General features: G+C 40.1%; 2 protein-coding genes across 2 annotated transcripts in view; both read right to left on the bottom strand.

Moving 5' to 3' along the window:
• The window catches only part of LOC107750838 (probable ubiquitin carboxyl-terminal hydrolase FAF-X), a 43,147-nt gene extending 41,703 nt beyond the window's left edge, over nucleotides 1–1,444 (bottom strand). Inside the window, exon 1 of the mRNA XM_016566387.1 lies at nucleotides 1,435–1,444. Within this exon, the coding sequence (XP_016421873.1) occupies nucleotides 1,435–1,444 (10 nt within the window). The remainder of the gene's footprint in view (nucleotides 1–1,434) is intronic.
• Nucleotides 1,445–9,576: 8,132 nt separating this feature from the next.
• Nucleotides 9,577–24,298, bottom strand: part of LOC107750837 (peripheral plasma membrane protein CASK-like) — a 61,629-nt gene continuing 46,907 nt past the window's right edge. The window contains exons 14-23 of the mRNA XM_016566386.1: nucleotides 23,819–23,899; nucleotides 21,071–21,259; nucleotides 19,838–19,916; nucleotides 19,435–19,520; nucleotides 18,511–18,579; nucleotides 18,333–18,401; nucleotides 16,592–16,788; nucleotides 16,281–16,396; nucleotides 11,774–11,839; nucleotides 9,577–9,737 (exon numbers count right to left, since the gene is read on the bottom strand). Of these exons, the coding sequence (XP_016421872.1) occupies nucleotides 9,577–9,737; nucleotides 11,774–11,839; nucleotides 16,281–16,396; nucleotides 16,592–16,788; nucleotides 18,333–18,401; nucleotides 18,511–18,579; nucleotides 19,435–19,520; nucleotides 19,838–19,916; nucleotides 21,071–21,259; nucleotides 23,819–23,899 (1,113 nt within the window). The remainder of the gene's footprint in view (nucleotides 9,738–11,773; nucleotides 11,840–16,280; nucleotides 16,397–16,591; nucleotides 16,789–18,332; nucleotides 18,402–18,510; nucleotides 18,580–19,434; nucleotides 19,521–19,837; nucleotides 19,917–21,070; nucleotides 21,260–23,818; nucleotides 23,900–24,298) is intronic.

Raw genomic sequence — 24,298 nt, 5'->3', positions numbered from 1 at the left:
AGAAATATATTACTCTTGTATTACTTTTGTACAGTATAATGTACATCTTTAAATATTCCATTTTCTATCAACTTTAAATAAAACAATTAAATGATTAATCTGGTTGTAATATTTTATCACTTAATTGTAGAAAAAAAAAGAATACAATTATTAGCCTATTAAAAAATGTTTTAAAGGAATATTCACACAATTTTTCTTCCATGTATTAATTTCAACAGTAAAGTTTGTTTGCCAAAAAATAAAAGGATTTAATTTTCATTTGAAATATTTCATTAACATAAATGTTTAATGCCTTCATTTGATTTTCAGAAAAATTAAAACAAGAATTTCTCAATTGAAATTGAGACTTTAGCAATTTCATTATAGAAAACTATACGCAAAATATGTGCCAAAATTGAAAATGAAATTTTCATTTTAATTTTCACTGATGAATGAAAATTTCATGCGATAAGCCCCGCCCCCTGATCAACACATAATTTGCATATAAGTTGACTTTGAAAATGAAAACGGTGAAATAGAGACAATAAAATGAAAAATAAACTTTACATTTTAATTTGAATTGTGTAAAAGCTTTGTAAAAACTGGATTTGCATTTTTCACGTTTACCTTTTCATTTTAAGATTGGCAGTGCAAATGAAATGTCAAATCATCAACTGCATTTTATTTTTCAATTTGTCAGGGACAATGCATTGCCACAGTGAAAATGAAAATTAAATCATTTCATTTTCAATTTTTGCACGTATTTTGCGTATAGTTTTCTATAATGAAATTGTTAATTTAAATTTAAATTTCTATAATTAAATTGATTTATTTAAAATTGAAAATTGGCAGAAAATGCCTTCCATAATATATATACATATATTACTCATATTCTTATAGTCTAAATAAAACAATTTACAGCTAAATGGTATATGCTATAAATACCGAATTCTAGGGATGGGCGAAATCTTATCGTTGTGGAAACGGAGGAATCGCTAAAGGATGAGTTACTTCTACAGTCTGGAACTGGTTTGGTCAGGCCTGTACAGTGCAACAAAAAATCGGTCTGAGCCTTGAATAAACGTACTACACTAGCACAGTTTTGCATGTGTACGAGCCTGTTTGCAAACCGGTTGTCCAACAAAGATATCATTTGCTTTCTCCAAATTAACTTAACAACATAAGTCAAGTGTTTGAAATAACTTTTTGTGATCAGATGTGGTTTCATATCACAGAATGAGGAAGAAATTATACTTTTTTGTAGTATTATATAAAGTGCTAAAGGCTATGTCGATTAGCATTGCATTAGAAATATACTTTATTCTTATAAAAATACCCAAGATTGCTAGAACAACACAGATAAATCATGTATTGTTGCAATCGTATGTTTATGGTCTTCAAGTTTCCTCAGTTAAAATCTCTCTATCTGAGTTTTATTCAGGGATAACTGGATACCTTTGTCCATATTAGGGATTTCCTGGAACGTCATCAGTAGTATTACTTCTGCTATGCATGTGTGGAGTTTCTGCGCGAGGGCGCCCTCCGGCTTCCAGTGTGAATTAAACACTCATTACATGAAGCGTGTACTCAGTAATGCTCACAACACCCATAATAGGTAAAAATAGGAAAGATAATACTTTTCTCTAAAGAATGCATAAGATATAAGTGGATGCATAAGATTATCGTCATTGATATCGTTATCGCAATAAATGCCAGAAGTTATCGTGATATATTTTTAAGCCCATATCACCCATCTCTACCGAATTCTATTGCAACTGTTACTATTATTGCATTTGTATACAAAACGTTGTATTTTATGCTTGTTACAGAGTGTGACGTCACGTGCACCACAGCCCTTCTCTCTCACCTGGTTCTGGGGCAGCAGGGTTTGGGTCTGGTTCTGGGCGTCTGGCGCTTGGCTCTGGCTCTCGTTGCCCCCCACGGGCGAGCCGCGGGTGGTGGCCGTCATGCTCGATGCGGGGCAGATCTTTGCAATCTTGTCTGTTTATGTGGCGGGAGCCGGGCGAGAATCTAGAGAAGCGGGGCGTTTCCAGCAGCTGAGGGAGCGAGATCGAAGCACCTGGAGCTCAGGCCGGGCCGCAGAGACCATCGCATTACCTGCAAGACACACAGAAACACAGAGTGAGAAGAGCGGAGACGGGTTTGAGTTTAACCAGCTGTGCAGATCAGATGCCGCTGCTAACTTTAACCGGTGAAGAGAGACCAGCTGCTGTCGTCCGTCCAAACAGACACGAGCGGTCAGGACGAGACTCGCACAAACTCACATAAAAACACAGCAGACGCAGCAGTTTGTTCCGTCTGTGATCATCATCAGACGCGTGCGTGTCTGTCCTGCTGCTCGATCGCCGCTCAGATCTATTTAAAGGGATAGTTCACCCAAAAATGAATATTACTCCATGATTTACTCACCCTCAAGCCATCCGGGGTGTGTATGACTTTCTTCTTTCAGACGAATCCAATCGGAGTTATAAGCCATCCTAGGTGTGTATGACATTCTTCTTTCAGACGAATCCATTTGTAGTTATATTAAAAACATCCTGGCTCTTCCAAGCTTTATAATGGCAGTGGATGGGTGTTATTTTTCAGTAGTCCAAAAGAAGTCCAATAAAGCGCATCCATCCATAATAAACAGTGCCTCACATGGCTCCAGGGGGTGAATAAAGGCCTCCTGCAGCGAATCCATGCGCTTTTGTAAGAAAAATATCCATATTTAAAACTTTGTAAACCGTAATCTGTAGCTTCCGCTAACTGTCGTACGTTCACAACAGAACACCGTTCCGGCGGATGACGGAGGAAGCTCCGGTGAGAATATGCTAGTCTCGCGAGAACCAACGTTTGTTTACAGGAGCAAAGAAAGCAAAGAAAAACCAGTCTCCTCTTGGCTTACACGGAAATCCTCCCACATTTTTCTTGACAAATCCTCGTTTAGTGCTTCTAATTCATGACCGGCTTTTTGTTTTGATCTCTCCTCTGCTCTGAACGGTGTTCTGTTGTGAACGTACGACAGTTAGCGGAAGCTACAGATTACTGTTTGCAAAGTTTTAAATATGGATATTTTTCTTACAAAAGCGCATGGATTCGCTGCAGGAGGCCTTTATTCACCCCCTGGAGCCGTGTGAGGCACTGTTTATTATGGATGGATGCGCTTTATTGGACTTCTTTTGGACTACTGAAAAATAACACCCATCCACCGCCATTATAAAGTGTGGAAGAGCCAGGATGATTTTTAATATAACTCCGATTGGATTCGTCTGAAAGAAGAAAGTCATACACACCCCGGATGGCTTGAGGGTGAGTAAATCATGGAGTAATATTAATTTTTGGGTGAACTATCCCTTTAAGGACTGTGTGTTTGTCCAGTGTGTGTGTGTGTTGCTGCACTTATTACCCCGGATGGCTTGAGGGTGAGTAAATCATGGAGTAATATTAATTTTTGGGTGAACTATCCCTTTAAGGACTGTGTGTTTGTCCAGTGTGTGTGTGTTGCTGCACTTATAAGAATCAAATGTCATCACTAACACAGAGAATCATTAAAAGGGTGTTTGAGGCTCATAAATGCTCCAGATGATGTTTGAGTCGAGTGACATTATGGGTCTCATGAATACAGAACTACACTGGAATCACAGTAAACCAGGAGAAAGTTACGCCTCCGCGCATGCAGGAAGTGACAAGAACACAACTTCCTGTCACACTGGTGTCCTCTGCTGTCTTTTGGCTTCAGATGAGAAACCCAAAAACAACAGTCATATCATATATCATATAAATGATTGATATGAATCAAAACAATCAAACAGTAAATAAAGCTGCAGGTATCAGACATGATGTTAGAAACACGCCTGACAGATTCTCATGATCTGCAATCATTCAGAGAACAAGACTCCAAACACAGCTGTCAGAAATCATCAACATGCAGAACTGTGCAAGGCTTCATTCTGTAATCTCAAACACTGAAGACTCTCAGTCTGTCTGCCAGCCATCAGACACTGCTGCACAATCACAACACACACACGCAGCGGGGAAATCTGCAGTCAGAACCGATCCGAACACCTTCACATGCAGTCAATAGCGCTAAATATAGTCCAGCGTTATTTCATAAACATCAGCTGCTTCCTCGCATTCCTGTCCGCTACACACACACACACACACACACATCTGTTTACAGACACAGTATTCCTACATGCTCTCATTTCAGTGACAGTCGCGGTAAACGACCTGCATTATTAGCAGTTTAATGTAAAGAATCACTTTTATGGCCCCCCAAAGACCGGTTTCTGACGTTAGCATTAGCATCGCGCTTCGCTCGCGTTCTTCCCGTTCATATTCCCGCACAGACACCGAACAAACAAACAAACAAACGTGGACACGCTCAAACACCCGCGTTTCACAACGATTAGAGTTTGAATCTGAATCTGTGTGTGTGATTGAGGCCTGTTAGCCTCGGTGCTAACGTGCTAGCTAACCGCTGCTCCACTTTTTTTATGGCGCGTCCGCCGCCCGCTAAACGCCTCGACGCGCCTGTGAATCCTGTCACACCCGTTAAACCGGAGCACCGAGCACCGTCAGGCAGCCTTACCGCGAACGGGAGCCCAGAGCAGGCCGTGTTTCACCGGTGGAGTGTGTGCGAGCGTCAGCAGCCATTTTGCTCCGCAAACACACACAACCCGGCTTCACAGGGGCGGATAAACACGTCAGACGCGCGTCTACGGACATTCGCGCGGGTTTCAGTCGGTGTCAGGCGCCCCGGTCACGCGAAGAAAACCGCGCGGCTTCGCAAGCATCACTCACCGAACACCGGGCGTCTGTCCGCGGAGCTCTCTCTCGGTCTCGTCTGTTCGTTTCGGGTGTTTTTCCTGCTTCACCGGCGCCCCCCGACTACACCCGTCCAGCCTCAGTCCATACTAACCCCACCAGCAGCGACTGACCGGTTACCGGAGGGATGGTTTTAATAATCAGTGGATGTTTGTTTTCTTCTATAATGACTCGCTGTCCCGCACCGGAGCGGCCTGTTTGATGTTTAAATGTCTGCGGCTGCGTCTCAAAACCTAGTGTGCTGCCTTCCTAGACAACACTACTGAGACATCACGTCAGGGAAAGTTGCTAAAGGCAGGACAATTAGTTTTTTTAGCTTTAATACTTAAGAACATTAAAAATGTAGCACTTTCTTGTACTCAAGTAAAACTTTGAATTACTTTTACTCGAGTAAAAGAAAGTACTAGATTTCTGATGTGATTAAGTATTAATTTATATTTAATATGAAACAATGCAGTAAAAAGTACAATATTATGCTTTGGAATGTTGTGAAGTAGAAGTTTTCTAAAGAAAAACACTTATGTAGACACTTGAAAAATGTACTTTTAAAGCAGAGTAAAATACTTCACTACCGTCCGCCTCTGTTCAGACTTTGCATTGAATATAAATGATATAAAGCAGATCCCTGCCTTTATTAGGGTTAGCGATGTATGTGTTCGTTCCTGAATATTGTTATGAGACACCACATGATCTGCTGGAGGAAATCATCATCATCACTGCCGTAAAAACAACATGCATGACCTGATTTCAAAAGCAATTTACTTTTTCAACACATGAAAGGAAACAGATTAAAAAAACAAACAGACATACTGAAGAGCAGTTTTGTCATTTGCAGAGGAATTTACACAGGGCGATATGAAATGAAGAGTTCACAGTCCGGCGAGTTGTTTATGCACACACTACTTCATTTCAACCGCAAATGTACAGACCATTGAAACATTTACACACAATTAAATCCTCTCGGTTTTCTCGGAGTAAAACAATAATACTCTTAAGACAGCACATTTTCTGAAATGGTCGATCTAGGAATGGATATTTTCCTCCTCGTTCCGCACAAGAAATCAAATCCAGGACAATTTACAAACACGTCACTACACGGGGCATGAGGCTCGGAGGTGGATCTCGACACACACATCTAGAGGAAGAGGAGGAGCAGCCCGAGGAAGACCGCTGGGCTCCACTGCCCTTTGTGCAAACCTACATCTGTAAACAGAGGGGTGTATGCAAACGGTGCTCGTGTGTGTGAGAGAGAGAGAGAGGGTCAGCTGTGCTTATTTACTGCAGGCCAGTGGGCGGAGTCACGTAGCCACGCCCACAGGGTGGGGCTGATGGGTGTTGGCTCCTCCCTCTCCACTGACTGTGCTCATCATTGCTCTGAGACGCCGTCTCATACGTTTAAAAAGAAAACCGTATAAAATGTCATCAACCCCCTTTGTTATTAGTACAGGACCATATCTATGACTTATATATTCATATTTATAGTTATTTATATATGTATAGATATATACAACGCTACGCACTGGTAGTGGCCGGGCTGTAAAGTCCGTGTGTGTGTGTGTGTGAGATGGCTAGTACACCCAGGACACCGGCACCCACTGCGCAGTGCTAGACACCAGATCGATAGCCTCCTCCAGCAGGCGGATGGTGTCGTCGATCTCGTTATTGATGATCGTCTGGTCGAAGTAATGTGTGTAAGAGTGCTGCAGCGCCTCCGACTCCTTCTGCAGCCGCTGGAGAGACTCGTCCTGATGAGAACAGACACACAACATCAGCGAGATCACGCTTCCGGGCTCCTCCCTCTCCACTGACTGTGCTCATCATTGCTCTGAGACGCCGTCTCATACGTTTAAAAAGAAAACCGTATAAAATGTCATCAACCCCCTTTGTTATTAGTACAGGACCATATCTATGACTTATATATTCATATTTATAGTTATGTATATATGTATAGATATATACAACGCTACGCACTGGTAGTGGCCGGGCTGTAAAGTCCGTGTGTGTGTGTGTGAGATGGCTAGTACACCCAGGACACCGGCACCCACTGCGCAGTGCTAGACACCAGATCGATAGCCTCCTCCAGCAGGCGGATGGTGTCGTCGATCTCGTTATTGATGATCGTCTGGTCGAAGTAATGTGTGTAAGAGTGCTGCAGCGCCTCCGACTCCTTCTGCAGCCGCTGGAGAGACTCGTCCTGATGAGAACAGACACACAACATCAGCGAGATCACGCTTCCGTCACGCGGCTAACGAGAAAACACGCCATCTACCACAAACGAGTCGCTCCAGCACAGCAGCTCCATGTGTGTTCAGTCACATTCATTACAAACAGTGCAGGTTCTGCACTATACCATTATTATTATTTTGAATCAGTTTTTATTTTTATATTTTCTGGTTTCATTTTAATTTTGGTTAAAGTTTTAGTCATTTTCTTGTGCGTTTTTGTCATTTGTAGTAGTTTTTTTTTGTCTATATAGTATTTATTAATCTTTTTTTAGTTTTTGTTATTGTAGTACATCAATGTAAACTAAATTAAAATGAGAAATGTTGCCTTGGCAACTAGCTGAAATAAATAGTTTTTTTATATTTAATGTTATTTCAAGTGACAAAAATGTTTTTTATTGGTTTTAATTTTAGTTAAAGTTTTAGTTTACTATATTAATCCTAAAATGCATAGACAGAAATTACATCTCAAGTATGACTAAAAATCTTTGAATTTTATCCAAACACGAAACACTGACTTGTGTGCATGCATTTTGGTGCAACAATCACAAATTTAAATACAGCGCATGTGGAAAGTATTCACAGCGCTTCACTTCTTCCACATTTTATGTTGCAGCCTTATTCCAAAATGGATTAAATGCATTATTTTCCTCAAAATTCTACAAACAATACCCCATAATGACAACGTGAAAAACACGAGGAATAAGGCTGTAACATAACAAAATGTGGAAGAAGTGAAGCGCTGTGAATACTGTACGATATCGTCCGCTGGTGTGGATGCTAATATAGTATTTGTTCTTGGTGTGAACAGGCCTTGAAGCTCAAAAACGGACACGATTAATTTTGGTGTAAAATCTTTGATAGTGTGATTCAGCCCATAGCGCTGTATGGAAGTGAGGTTTGGGGTCCACTCAGTGATCAGAGCTACACTAGATGGGACAGACATCCAACAGAAGCCCTACACACAGAATTCTGCAAAATGATTCTAAAACTACAAAGAAAAACACCCAATAACGCATGTAGGGCAGAATTAGGCCGATTCCCATTGATTATCAATATGCATAAAAGATCTCTCAAATTCTGGATGCATCTTAAATCAAGTCCCACAGAATCGCTACATTTTAAAGCGCTACAAACCCAAGAACTGAACCCCGAAAAGAGTCCACTCAGTCAGCTAGTTCTGAGACTTACTAACCTGACTAACTCTACTAACACTATCCAGTCTCAAACCAGCACTGCTTCTCATCCAAACATCAAAATAAATCAAATTATCAAACAATCTAAAAATACATAGTCATGTCCTCATCTCATATATAAAACATTTACGTTTATGCATTTAGCAGACGCTTTTATCCAAAGTGAGTAAGGGTGAGTAAGGGTGAGTAAGGGTGAGTAAGGGCAAAGCACAAAAGATGCAGTACTTCCAGTGACCTGTAGCAGGCAGTATCACGTCTTTTGTAGCAGAAATAAACTGCTGCAGAAAAAGCTAGATCCATGCAAAATGTAACGTGTAACTGCAACACTCATTTCAAATGTTGTGGAGTAAAGAGTAAAGGTTGCTAATATCTTTGATACTCAGTACAACTACAAAGTATCCAAAAAGATACTCAAGTACAGTAATAGCAATTACAGCAATTACACTTACTCCAATACTTTACACCTCTGAACCACAACCCCAACATTCATAAAGAAATTGACAAAAATCTAAAGTATAAATATGATGAAAAAAAAAAAAACTAATTTGACCTCCAAACCTAACTCTAGTGTTATTCCGCCCTAAACACAAACAACAAATTGGCAAATTACTTATCAATTAAACAATTAAAAGACAAATTCTTTCAAAATATTCACTCTGTGACCACGAGAGAAAGGAAAATCCAGGATTCTGAGAGAACAGCGATTATACAGACACTGAATCAATTAGAGGATCAGAAACACTTTCTTCTTGTCTGTCCCAAGTACACCACTGCAAGGAAACAGTTTTTCCACAATTCATTGAATTTTTCATTCTTTACTCTAAATGACTCGGAGAAACTCTGCTATAAACTCAGAGAGGACGACATGGTTAATCCACTGTATTCATTTGCTTTATTTGACATTCTTCACTGTATATAATTGTAATTGTTATAACTAATATTAGAGATACTATCTGCCATTTTTTATTACTCATCTATTGTCTCCTTTATTACTTTGGAGGAGTAATTATATTCTGTATTTTACATGTACTTAAAATGCTTTGGCAATACTTTATTACAAAAGTCATGGCAATAAAGCAACTTGAACTTGAAAGACGACTTCTTTCTTAAGACAATATCTTAACTATTTTCTCATTTCGTTTATTAAAAAAATGTAGTCATGTAGTTATCTACTTAATGATTTATAGATCTATTCTTGTTTTGTTTATGTATTATATAATAATTATTTGTTCTTTGTTCATAAAATAGTCAATGCTTTGGCAATACTGTGCAAGTCATGCCAATAAAGCTCATTTGAATTGAACTGAACTGAGTGAGAGAGTGAATGAGACCCTGGACCACAAAACCAGTCATAAGGGAGAGAGAGAGCGAGCAGTCAGTGATGGGCGGTTCATGGCGAGCTGCATCAGGTGTGATGCGCGTCTCTTACGTGGGATGGGATACGCGAATCTGTCGGGATGTTTTGCGATGAGAGTGTTCTTGATGTGTCTTCGGCCGACGCCGTGAGCTCCTGCAGACACACGAATCAGAGCCGCCGTTATCGTCAATATCATCAACTTGATTGCACAGATACTATTTAAACTGAACTGAGCTGGATGATGACATCACTGAGTCAATAGCTACGTTTACATGGACACTCTTTGCTTCCATCGGAATGAATTCATTCTGATTGACGAATCTGAGCGTAGTGTTTACATGAACGCTAAATAAAGTGATCGGGTTAGGTGACGACCAGCACATGAACTGTTGTGCTGTGCTGCTTGCTTTAGAAAGCACCCAAAACCAGTCGCCTGTGGATGAGAGTCTTACACAAGGACCGGTGGGACGTTGTGCTGCTCCACTTCACAGACGCTGAGTGAAAGGGGAGTTTTATAATGACGGGACACTCATTTATGACTCTTTATTCACCAAAGTCTCCAACCGCGTGCCGTACATGGCGTCCTCGTGGCTGCCGTACTCCAGGTAATCGTTGTTGGAGATGTCCTGCATCATCTGGTCATGTGACACGAAGAAGTAGTTCTTGCCGTTCTCCTCGTCCTTCTTCGGAGGTCTGGTGGTGTCTGTCAGCTGAGTGAAAGGGGAGTTTTATAATGACGGGACACTCATTTATGACTCTTTATTCACCAAAGAGCAGCTCGTTCCGCACGTCATTACGCTATTTTTACGTCACTGCACATGCGCAGTACTTTCCAGTTTCGGTTTTCAATCCGATCAAGTGTTTACATGTCCTCTCGCTCGGATTACAAAAGGAATAAACCACCCCTTACAATCCGATCGAAATGTTTGTCGAATCTGGCCAATTCAATCCGATCGACGTGTTTAGATGTGACTTTTTTATTCTGATTGTGCTTCTAGTCCTATTACGATCTGATTAGTAGTGTCCATGTAAACGCAGCTAATGATGAACTGCCTTTAACTGAAAACTGAGTGTTTACTATCGTCCTTTTGCATTATTGACACTATTTGGATAGTTCAGCCAAAAATGAAAATTCTGTCATTAATTACTCACCCTCATGTCGTTCCAAACCTGTAAGACCTACAGTTTCTACAGTTTGCTATGTTTCTGAGCCTTGATCGTGTTAGGATCCTTGCTGTCTATGAAGGGTCTGAGAGCTCTCGGAGTTCATCAAAAATATCTTAATTTGTGTTCTGAAGATGAACGAAGGTCTTACGGGTTGGGAACGACATGAGGGCGAGTAATTAATGACGGAATTTTCATTTTTGGCTGAACTATCCCAAGCTGCTTTGACAATCTGTAAAAAGCGCTATATAAATAAAGGTGACTTTATTACTGAACTGAACAATGATTGAATAATTTGTCATAACTGATGGATTCTGCAACATCATCTCTGTTATTTTCCTGTTTATTTCTGTGAAGCTGCTTTGAATCGATCTGTACTGTATAAAGTGCCATAGAAATAAATTACCCAGCAGCACCAGCGTTTTCCTCTTGAACGCCTGCAGCTTCACCACCTCTTCATACGTCACCAGATCTAGTTGGTCGAAGACTGGAGGAAACAGAGACCTGATCAGTGACACGGACTGCGTGACGGGCGCTACCGTGAATCAGCAGGAAACAGGAAATGATGTCATTCAGATGTGATGAGAGCTGGTGAGATGAACTCTGGGGTTGCTTTAAGATGTCTTTTAATTAAACTCAACTAAGAGATTCACTGACTCGACCTTGTGGAACATGAAATGAGACGTTTAGCAGAATGTTCATGCTGCTCTTTCATCAGACTTCCTCAGAAATATCTTTAGTTGTGTTCTGAAGATGAACGAAGGTCTTACGGGTTTGGAACGACACGAGGGCGAGTAATTAATGACGGAATTTTCATTTTTGGCTAAACTATCCCAAGCTGCTTTGACAATCTGTAAAAAGCGCTATATAAATAAAGGTGACTTTATTACTGAACTGAACAATGATTGAATAATTTGTCATAACTGATGGATTCTGCAACATCATCTCTGTTATTTTCCTGTTTATTTCTGTGAAGCTGCTTTGAATCGATCTGTACTGTATAAAGTGCCATAGAAATAAATTACCCAGCAGCACCAGCGTTTTCCTCTTGAACGCCTGCAGCTTCACCACCTCTTCATACGTCACCAGATCTAGTTGGTCGAAGACTGGAGGAAACAGAGACCTGATCAGTGACACGGACTGCGTGACGGGCGCTACCGTGAATCAGCAGGAAACAGGAAATGATGTCATTCAGATGTGATGAGAGCTGGTGAGAGGAACTCGGGGTTTGCTTTAAGATGTCTTTGAATTAAACGAGCTGCGAGATTCTGTCCTCACTGGCTCGACCTCGTGACTTTGACTCTTCAGTGGAACATGAGAGGAGACGTTTAGCAGAATGTTCATGCTGCTCTTTCACAGCAGATAATCATACATACTTTACATTTCCATGCGTTCCTCACCAAACGATCATTCAGAATATTCTGTGTTCAGAGCGGCACGAGGGCGAGTGAATGATGACAGAACGTTCGCTCCTGTAAAGCTGGAATACACTACAGCACTTCTGCCCTCGCTTTTGCATCCAGTCAGACGATATTAAACATGTTTGATATTTTGGGCTGATTTAGAACATATCGTTTTGATTTGTCACGCGTCTCAGAGCAATGAGACATGCGTTTCTGTGTGAGTTTGTTGTGTCTGTTAGTATAGCTTGTTTGCAATCATGTGATTCTGATGATGGAATGAAAGTGAAATGGAAAGTCTGTACTGTACTGGTTTACAAGAGAAAGGTATAAACAGGCGGTGGACACAGGCTAAGCAACTAACCCTGATTGCAAACAAGCTATTTTGAAAGTGAATCCAGCATTTATATGAGGGATGCTGAATATATGTCACTCCTGAATCTTTGCTGCTTGTACAGGGTATGTGGCCGGAAATACTGAATCGATTATCGCCTTTGAAAACGAGTAAACAGCGCTTCCATATAATCACTAAAAAGCTGTCACTCTGAACTGCAAATATAATATCTTATTTACATCATGTCTACGTGTGGCGTTTAGCATTGAGTGAATTCTGACTGTCTTGCGCTGAATGCATAAGAGTTGGCAGCCCTGTATCTATTTATAATATCTTAACGTATTATTATATCTTATAATAACCATTTGCACACACAAGCATTATCCGACTCGGCTCCTCCTGACCGCAGACGCAGGTTTACAAGCCACTTTTTCCTGAATTTTTCAATCAATTTTTTTGCCTTTTCCCCCCTTATGAACAACACATTTTCGTACACGATAAAAGCTCCTTGTGGTTTCTCAGTTTGACTGATTTGAGCATCGATAAACAACGCAAAACAGGCATTTTGGAGTTTCTGCACGCGATTCCTATACAGAAAAATCACTTCCCGCCCTCCAGATGCATTTCACGCCACAGCAACGACGTCATGTGCAAACGATCTATTACTTCAATATGAACTAATGGTGAGTTAAGCCATGTACTAATCACAGATGAATTCATATGATTTGTGTCGTAGTTAAAGCTCTTGATTAGTACATGCCTCATCGTTAGTTCATATTGAATCGAGCTATTAGCACATGGTTATCATGTACTGTTATTTTAAAGCTGTGTGAAGTTAAAGTGTGTTGTAGTGTGTTCCAGCATTAGTGGAGCTCCTGCTCGTTCCACAGTCATCAGTGCTTTTCAACATGACGTGATTCGGAGGAAGTTCTACAGCCCTCACAGGAAGTGACTGAAGCAACACAACACTGTCAATCACATCGACTGATTTCAACATCAGATCTCACAGAAACACTAAACTAGTCACATGCCTTTACTAGTCGCTTGGTTGACATGGGTAACAAATAACAAGTACAAACACAACAACCGCTTGTTACTTTAGCAAAAGGAGGTCGACACGATTAGTTACTTACATGCGGGAGGCCATTAAAGGGAGACAGCGTGTAAAATGGACAGGGGTCAGTTAAACACACATTACAACACACACACACTCACTCACTCACAGCCACACACACACACACTCACTCACAGACACAAACACACACACACACACACACACACTCATTCACAGACACACATACACACACACACACTCATTCACTGACACACATACACATACACTCACTCACAGACACAAACACAGACACACACACACACACACACACACTCATTCACTGACGCACATACACATACACTCACACACACACACTCACTCACTCGAGCAGTGCTAGAGAACGACACGCATTAGCCATGCGCTTACATATAACACACTCATCCAGCACACACACACACACACACACCACTCTGCTGTTACACAACATCACAAACAGTTTTGTTGCGGTCACGACGCTTGGACTCATGGGAATGTGATCATCTCGTCACTACAAGACATTATTTTGAGTCCATGAGAACACTGTGTTGAGCTACACTATCCTGATGCAGGAACGACACACTTTTCTCATCAACACCATTTTAACGAGTAAACAGAAAGAACATTTTAAATAACATTTTATTTTATTAATCATGCTACATGCATTATATTATGCATTATATTATATTTACATTAAGTCATTTAGCAGATGCTTTAATCCAAAACAACTTACGAATGAGGACAACAGAATCAATCAGAATCAACAAAAGAGCAATGATATGTAAGTGCTGTGATAACTGTCAGTTAGCCTAACACAGTGCGCAAGAGTTTTTTTTATATAATAAATAAAAAGAAAACAAGTAGATAAAATAGAATTAGAATAGAGAGTGGTAGAGTTAACGTTAGAGGGTCAAATGAAGATCGAAGAGATGTGTTTTTAGCCATTTCTTGAAGATGGTTAAGGGAACAGTTAATGTAAAAGTCTGTGAAAGTGATTTTGTGTTTATATTATACTTTGTTCCTGTGACATTCAAATGAAGTTTCAAAATTGGGTTATAAGATGTTTTGTTGTTATTATTATATTTATATTATTAAATTAGTAATATTGTCTTCTGATCACAATTTATTTTCTCATGACCATGAGTTTAATGAGTAAACAAACCTGCATTACCATAGCAACCAGTGATTATCAGAAATGAAGATAATTTAAAAAATAACATTTTCTTTCAGATTTATTACAAACGACAAAGCAGCATAATTATATCATATCATACCTCATTCCTGCAACATTATTTAACAAGTCTGAGTAATTTGTAATTATTAACCTATAATAATTTAATAATATATCTTCACAAGAAATACAGTATCTTGTAGACAACTATTCCTCTTTGAGGGTATCGACTTGTATTTATGGGAATTTAACATGTATTATAATATTACATTTCAGTTAGAGTTTGTTTAATTACAAAGATATAATTAGTGGTGTTTTGCAAATAATTTGGTGTCTCTGAATGAATTATTTCATTGAATAAATCACAACGCAGCATTTTCACATCGCAAGGTCATGTCATAACTGACCAAATGATCTTGTGGACTCTAAATAATATCCTGTGGGCATGACATATGGCACACGTCACGGTCTCAACACAACTGAGTGAAGAGCAGTCAAGCCATGTTCAGTGTGTGGCAGCAGGTGGCAGCGTCTCTCTGATCTGATCTGCTGTCAGTAGGTCACAGAGAGGTCAGCGGATTCACACACACACACACACACACACACGCAGGCACACACTCACACACACACACACACAAGCACATGCGCACGCACGCATGCACGCACGCACACACACACACACACACACACATGCGCACACTTCAGCAGCGACAGACATCCAGTCTCAAAGATTTACAGTCAATATTCATGAAAATATGGTTTAAAATACATCTACTGTTATTTACTTACCCATATTAGATGATTAAAAAGCTTTATTTAAAACTGTGTGTGTGTTGTGCAGACAGCTGTCAGATGAGCAGGTGTGAGTGAGTGTGTGTGTGTGTGTGTGACACAAATTTGTATAATGACAGGGGTATGACAGAGGTATTACAACGTGAAGGTGGTCTATGAGGACACTTTCGGTGTCCCCGTAATTCAAAAGGCTTAAAAAACATACTAAATGGTGTTTTTTTTTTGGGGAAAATCAAAAAATGCAGAAAGTTTCCTGTAAGGTGTAGGGCGATAGAATATACAGTTTGTACAGTATAAAAACCATTACGCCTACGGAGAGTCCCCATAAAACATGGAAACCCAACGTGTGTGTGTGTGTGCATGTGTGTGTGAGTGTGTGTGTGCGCGCGTGTGTATGTGAGTGTGTGTGCGTGTGTGTATGTGTGTGCGCGTGTGTGTGTGTGCGTGCATGTGAGTGTGTGTGTGTTCGAGTGTCGTGTGCGTGTGTCTGTGTGTGAGTGTGTGCGCGTGTGTGAGTGTCTGTGTGTGTCTGTGTGCGTGTATGTGAGTGTGTGTGTGTATGTGAGTGTGTGTGTGTGTGTTTAAGTGTGTGCGCGTGTGAGTGTGTGTGTTTAAGTGTGTGCGCGTGTGAGTGTGTGTGTGTTTAAGTGTGTGCGCGTGTGAGTGTGTGTGTGTGCGCACGTGTGTGAGTGTGAGTGTGTGATTATTCTGCTGATGTCATGATGGACGGTCCGCTGCTCATTACCTGCGTTGTGTTTGGCTAAGTATTTGTCTTTATACTGTTTCTTCTTCTTGCTGAACCATGTACAGCTGGCCTGCTGCTCCTGCTTGGTCTTCTCCATCGCTATACACGCCACGCGCCTGATGACACACACACACACACACACACGTGCATGAGTGAATACACAGAAGTGACGGGGAAGAAACTCAGTGCCTGTGTATCTTACAGTTCGGCCCCAGAGACCAATACACGCCACACGCCTGACCACACACACACACACACACATGAGACCAGGCCTCGCTCACACGAGTGCAGCTGTGGTCTGTGTTTCTCACCACTCCTGCAGCTCCGGCGAGGGAATGAGGCCCGCCGTGCCGTTCTTGGTGTTCTCCAGTTTGCCCTGCCACCAGTTATGATCGTCCTTACTGATGATCTGGATGATGTCACCCACCCGGAAACGAACGCCAGCCTCTTTACAGGGAATCAGGTCGTCTTTAGCAGGATCGTACTCGAACTGCGCTCGAACGTAAATCTGCAGAAACACACGAGTAAGCGTTAGAAAAATGAGATTCACCACTTCAACTAGTAAAGCTTATAATTAGGGCTGTCCATTGACTGCACATTTGATTGGAATAAAAATAATACAATAATCATTATTCTTATAATTACTCTTATCAATAAGACACCATTTGTGACCCTGGACCACAAAACCAGTCATAAGGGTCAACTTTTGTAAATTGAGATTTATACACCATCTCAAAGCTGAATAAATAATCTTTCCATTGATGTATGGTGATATTTTTCTTACAAAAGCGCATGGATTCGCTGCAGGAGGCCTTTATTCACCCCCTGGAGCCGTGTGAGGCACTGTTTATTATGGATGGATGCGCTTTATTGGACTTCTTTTGGACTACTGAAAAATAACACCCATCCACCGCCATTATAAAGTTTGGAAGAGCCAGGATGATTTTTAATATAACTCCGATTGGATTCGTCTGAAAGAAGAAAGTCATACACACCCCGGATGGCTTGAGGGTGAGTAAATCATGGAGTAATATTCATTTTTGGGTGAACTATCCCTTTAAGACATACATCAGTTTCACAATACCACACTGTTTACTGTCCAGAGTAATGCAAGAAAAGGCCTAAATCTTCATCTAAACCTATAATGCTTTGAATCTGAGGGGTTTGGTGTGGTTTATTGGGAGTCTTACTAAGATGGAGCTGGTGACGCTGGAGTGGCCGTTTGCAGGAGACTGTCTGGGCAGATCAGGGGAATCTTTCTGAAACGCCAGAATAAAACAGAGTCATGTGATCTGTGCATTTTACTGTCCAGAGTAATGCAAGAAAAGGCCTAAATCTTCATCTAAACCTATAATGCTTTGAATCTGAGGGGTTTGGTGTGGTTTATTGGGAGTCTTACTAAGATGGAGCTGGTGACGCTGGAGTGGCCGTTTGCAGGAGACTGTCTGGGCAGATCAGGGGAATCTTTCTGAAACGCCAGAATAAAACAGAGTCAGAGACGCTCATGTGATCTGTGCATTTAGTGTTGATATTCCAGGAGCGACCAGCGTGTGGCGCTCTGACGGAAACAATGCATATTACTAATCAAAAATTAAGTTTTGATATATTTACAGTAGGAGATTTACAAAATATCTTCACGGAACATGATCTTTACTTAATATCCTAATGATTTTTGGCATAAAAGAGAAATGTATAATTTTGACCCATACAATGTATTGTTGGCTATTGCTACAAATATACCTGTGCTGCTTATGACCGCTTTTGTGCTCCAGGGACACATATCCAGTTAAAAAGCTCAATTTATATCTGCATTGTTTAACATTTTGCCATTTTTTATAATTGTACTAAATGAACAGGTTGAATTGACAGCCCTAGTTAAAATGTAACTGCATATAACCATTTTTGGGTGAACTATCCCTTTAAGACATACATCAGTTTCACAATACCACACTGTTTACTGTCCAGAGTAATGCAAGAAAAGGCCTAAGTCTTCATCTAAACCTATAATGCTTTGAATCTGAGGGGTTTGGTGTGGTTTATTGGGAGTCTTACTAAGATGGAGCTGGTGACGCTGGAGTGGCCGTTTGCAGGAGACTGTCTGGGCAGATCAGGGGAATCTTTCTGAAACGCCAGAATAAAACAGAGTCAGAGACGCTCATGTGATCTGTGCATTTAGTGTTGATATTCCAGGAGCGACCAGCGTGTGGCGCTCTGACGGAAAAACACTTACATCACAGGACAGAGACTGACTGCGGTAACTGGGCACAATTTTGAAGGTGATGCTGCCTCGCATCTCCCGCTGTTAGAAAACAAAACACGTTACTGACTAAAACTGACCGCTGATGCAAACACAGTAACCAAGAGTGCAGAATCAGAGACGTGTGAGTGTGTGTCTACTTAAATATTTATACTACCATATTTTAGTTAGCTAAAAGTGAGCTAAACCTGACAAAAACTCCTTTTGGGGATGTGCTTGTTTGTAAAACAGTTTAAAAATAAAGTAAACCCAGTTTTTTTTTATGTAACAATGCATAGGTTTTCTGTCGGTTAGTGTGTGGTTTTAGTATTTAGTCCATGTAATATCCCTAGTTAGAAAGCTGAGCAAACGTGGGTTTGTGTCACTTGTGCTTTCAGTATTAAGTCAGCATATTGAATGTAACAGGCCTGGTTTCACAGACAGGGCTTAGATGAAGTCAGGATTAGGCCATAGTTCATTTACGACATTTAAGTAGTTTTTATAAACGTGCCTTAGAATTTTTTTTTACCTTACTGGTGTACACCTTGAGACAAAACAATGGCTTATTTTAAGAGATGTCAGTGCAAGTCTCTTGCAGTTGAAACATGCATTTTATTCTGGGAGTAGGCTTAAGTCTTGTCTGTGAAACCGGCGGATAAAATCATATTGTACTTATTAAAACATCTGTTCTGTTTGCATGTTGTTGTCACTGATTAAATACGTTATGATGAGTAGTTTCGCGGGTTTGTAGTTGGGACAGGAGGACCGGAGGAGGTGAAGTCCTCTCTGAGAGTTATCAGACGTGTCTGGTTGGTTTACTCGAATAGTTACCACTGAGTGACTCAGTCTTTGCTTTAGTTATGATCCTCATCTCTAGCACTAGTGTTTTGTTTTGCTCTGTCTCTCTCTCTCACACACCAGCATCTTCTGGAGCTGCTCCACCGTCTGATTGGCGACACTGATGCCGTTGATTTCACGAATCTCGTCTCCGATGTGCAGCGTCCCTGAGAAACGACAGCGTACGTGAGCACAGAGACAGACACACAGACACACATTCACAGACACACACACACACACACACACACACTCACACACATATACACACACACACACACACATACACATATATACACACACACATATACACACACACAGACAGACACACATGATGAACACCACGTGCACAGACACCCACACACACATACACACACACACACACACTCAGACACACACTCACACACACAGACACACACACATATACACACACACACACACACACTCAGACACACACTCACAGACACAGACACAGACACAGCTGTACCCTGTCTGTGGATCATCCCGCCGTGCATGATTCTAGCCACGATGCAGTGGTTCAGTTCGTTCATCTTCAGAGTGATGCCCTGTCAACACACAATCACACCCATGATATCAGCACACCGCTTCACAGTCTTTCGCACGAGCATCACAAACGTCCCTCCCGTGGGGATTTCAGCGTCTCGTCTCAGATCTTCAACTCACACTACAGTCTACAGCTGCTTATCATGCAATAAAATGGCTATTGCTACAAATATACCCCAGCGACTTAACACTGCTTTTGTGCTGCAGGGACACATTTTATAATTGATCTGAATAATATCACTATTGTCTTCCGCAGAGCTGCTTTATGCCACAATTTGGATTAGTCTCATATTTGTTTGCATCAATGATTCTGTTATTTTCCTGTTTATTACTGTGAAGCTGCTTTGAAACTCTATATTGTATAAAGCACTATAGAAATAAAGGTGACTAGACAACAGAGTCGTAGTCGATCCTACTAATTTAATTGTTTTATTGCACACTTTGCATGCAACACCATTACCACATGATTTTCCACTCCATGAATAGATAATCACACTGTGACACGCAAATGTTTATTGCTCTAGAAATCAATCAAATGAAAGTTTCAGAATGTGTATTTGTTCTTATATACTTCCTTTTTAGTATTTTTTTGTGTGCATGAATATGTATTTGTATATGTTTTGCCTAATTTGCCTCTCTACTTTTTATTATCTCTCTCTCATGTATATTTTTCTGTTCTGTAAGATAATGTACCACTCACTGCACATAAATTCTAAATAATGGAAAAAATTGTTTTTGTTTGTTTGTTTTTGTTTTGTTTTTTGGAAACTGTGGTAACAAAGCTCCTCCAAAACCATTGTCGGTTACACTTTATTTTAAGGTGTCCTTATTACACATTTAAGTAACGAGTAATATTAATTACCTACATGTACTTGCTATATGGTTAGGATTAGGGTTTGGCTTGCATGTAATTATGCATAATTTATTGTTATTATAATAGTAAGTACATGAAACGTGTAACAAAGACACCTTAAAATAGAGTGTAAAACAGCTCATAAAACATTTACTTTGAGCTCCAGAGCTGGAAAATTTTTTGTTTCAAGGTCTATTTTGGCCCTGATCTTGGAAAGTAGTCTTTTATAATTCTGTTAGAGTCTGTCATAAACACGAGCTTATATTCGCTCATGAAACAGCGAGTGTGTGTGTGACTGGGTACCATGGGCTCGTCCGTGTTCTTCTGGAACTGCACCAGGCGCACACGTGTGACGTTCTCCAGGTCCATGTCTCCGTTGACGCTCTCGGGCGAGTCTCCGTTGAGGTAAGGGGACGTGGGTGGAGGAGTCACTCGCAGCGCCTCGTCGCTGTAAACCTCATGAGCCACAACATCGTGCGTCTGCAGCAGCGCCTGCGACAGGAACCACACACTCAGCATCTGCAGCGTCAAACACTCATCTCTGAACAAAACCCGTTCATCAGCATCTGTGTGGATCAGAGCTCCTCTGCACTGACTGCGAGCGCAAATCAGAATCAATGACAATGATACAGAAACAGCCACGACTGCAACATACATGCATCATGTGCGCGCATACAAATTAATTACACATGCCACGCCTGCAGTTTATCATAGGTTTAGTGTGTGTAAGTGTGATAGTGTGACCACTTGTTTATTTGGTCACTACAGTAATAACACAGTAGCGAGCGGAAAACAAAACCACACGGCAGAGAAAAACTTCTAACACTTTTTAAAGAAAAGCAGTTAGTGAATAAAGAGTTAAAGTCTAAAAGGGTCATTCTATTTTTTAAGAATAGAATTAGAATAGAGTGCTAGAGTTAGAGGGTCAGATAAAGACAAATTTATATAATGCATTATATAAAACTTCAACAATTAAAAAAAGTTGCCTGGTTAATACGTTAATAAATAATAGGTAACCAACATATTTCTACACACATTTTAACATTTTATGTTGTATAAATTTGCACGAGTTACTGCATCAAGTACAAACATAAATGAACAATGAACAACACTGTACTGATTAATTAACAATAATCTGGATTATTGCGTGCTGTATGAGTTCATGAAACCTAATGAATTATGCTTAAACCTAATAAACTAATGCTTTTTTGTAAATATCAAATATTATTCTGTCTGGACTATGAGGGGAGCCAGCAGCAAAAATTACAAGTTATAATATAAAAATAATAAAGAACCATTCTTAAATCTGTAAAGTCATCAATACATGTGTTAACATTATGTTAATTTGTTATTTTAAAGCAAGTAATTGTCAGTTTAAGCTGCGAATCACATAATCAGGATGATCTGAACTGAAGAACCGAACACATTTAAAGTCACTCAAATCTCCTCAACACGACAAAGTGCGGCAGGAAGCGGCTGCTATCCCAGAATTCCTCACCCATGTTTTCCAGAGCAGGTACTCCGTGTCCGTGTTCACTGCGTGTGTGTAGAACTCCATGACCGGATCAGATGAGCGCGGATCTTCCCTCTTTTAACACTTTCTCTGAAGTGTTTCCCTCAATCCGATGGCAGCTCTATAACGCCTCCCTCCCCACACACACACACACACACACTCTCTCACATACACACACACAGACACACACACACACACACTCACACTCACACACTCTCTCACACACACACACACACGCTGCCGCGACTCATCCCATCTGTCTCTGTGCATTAAAGCACTGCTGGCTGTTGAAGCAGCTGCTCGTTTCACTGCAGATTTAGAGTTCAAGTGGCTCGACGTGAAAGGATGAATGTCACCAAAACGTCAATATTTCACACCAAAATCAAAAGAAAGAGATATTAAATTGTATTTAGCATAAAGAAAATGAAGCCCGGTTTTAGGACCTTTAGGAGTTTTTGCACTGTGACATTATTTTCATGAAAATTCAACCCAAACATTATCATTGCTGTAATGTGGACAAGGACTAATTATATTTAATATTTAATTTAAATGACAAAATGCATATTAAAGCTGTAGCTTTTACAAATGCAATAAGTATATATCATGCTAGAATCTATTGTACTGAATTTATGTTGCTTTTAACAGGGTTTCTGCAGGTTTTATGAAGGTAAATGTAAGACTTTTTAAAAAACCAAGCAGAGAAAATTTAAGCAATAAAATGAAAACATTATATAAAATAAATATATAATTTTATATTTTATAAAATAAATAGCTTTAAGGATCTGCTCACAAATAAATGAGAATAAGTACACAAATAAGTTTTGTTTTCTGAAAAATTGTTCAAAATGAAGTGAGTTTATGATTAAAACAAGAACAAATATGTCAATGGACTCAGATAATCAACTTAATTCACAAGGAAAATAAGTTTCTATCCCTCATTTGTTCTAGTTTTAATCAGAAACTCACTTTATTTTGATCAATTTCTCAAAAAACAATGTCATATCTTCATTTTCATCTCCAGTAAATTTACCTTGATTTAAGGATGTTTAGATATTTGTACTGGAAAACAAGACAAAAACGCTGAGGACTGTATTAATTTTTTAGCAATACATGCAACATTTAATGCCACGACTTTATGATTTAAAGACTTTCTCCTCTGATTTAATTTGTGGAAGGGTGAATTTAGACTTTTTAAGACCCACAGAATCCCTGGATTAATAAAAATCGCTTGTTTAATTTACATGACTGTATTACAGTACACAAATTTACAGGATAAACGTTTATTTTTGTCATGAAATAATGTGACTATCAAACAGTCCTAAAGTAGACTTGCTTTCCTGAAATGTATTACTGTTTTTGAGGTGAAATATGACCTGGACATTCTTTACAATATTCTCTCGTAAGCGTCCACATCTGGAGGCGTCTCGTCTCGCTGAAGCTGCATGCACTCAATGCATCTGCGTGACTCAACCTGAAACAGTTGTTGTGGTTTTCATCTGAGCGCGAACAGAGCGCTGCGGCCGACAGCTTCCACTCACCATGAAATGCGGCTGTGTCAGGATTCTCTTCAGCTCTTTTGCCTCCATGTTCTCAGGATAACAGGAGAGCGTCTCCAACACCTGCCGAGATACAGTTCAAAGCACAGAACGCCATTACTGGTTGGAAAAAAAAATTAAAAGAAAATTATATATATATAGATCCAGAAGAACTGTGGCAATGTCTCCAAGACGCTTCAAGAAAGCTCCTGCAAAGCTACAGAGCTGTTAACAGTTTCAGGCACTTGTGTAAAAATGCTGTAAAATGAGGATGCTGTCAAAAATAGATTTTCTTTATCAGTTAACTTCTATTAACTGAATGAAACCAACATTTGGTGTGAGCATCTTTAAAAAAACGATTAATCGAAAAATAATTTTTTTTGCCCAGCCCTAATATATATATATATATATATAAATAAATTAGACCGAATAGAACAGAATAGAATAGGTAAGTGCTAGTATTAATTGGTCAGGTGATGGCGA

This window comes from Sinocyclocheilus rhinocerous, unplaced genomic scaffold (genome assembly GCF_001515625.1).
Source record: "Sinocyclocheilus rhinocerous isolate Xijiao unplaced genomic scaffold, SAMN03320098_v1.1 scaffold3529, whole genome shotgun sequence".
Taxonomy (NCBI): domain Eukaryota; kingdom Metazoa; phylum Chordata; class Actinopteri; order Cypriniformes; family Cyprinidae; genus Sinocyclocheilus; species Sinocyclocheilus rhinocerous.
The sequence above is the reverse complement of the archived record's forward strand: the minus strand, read 5'-3'. Positions and strand labels throughout refer to the sequence as shown.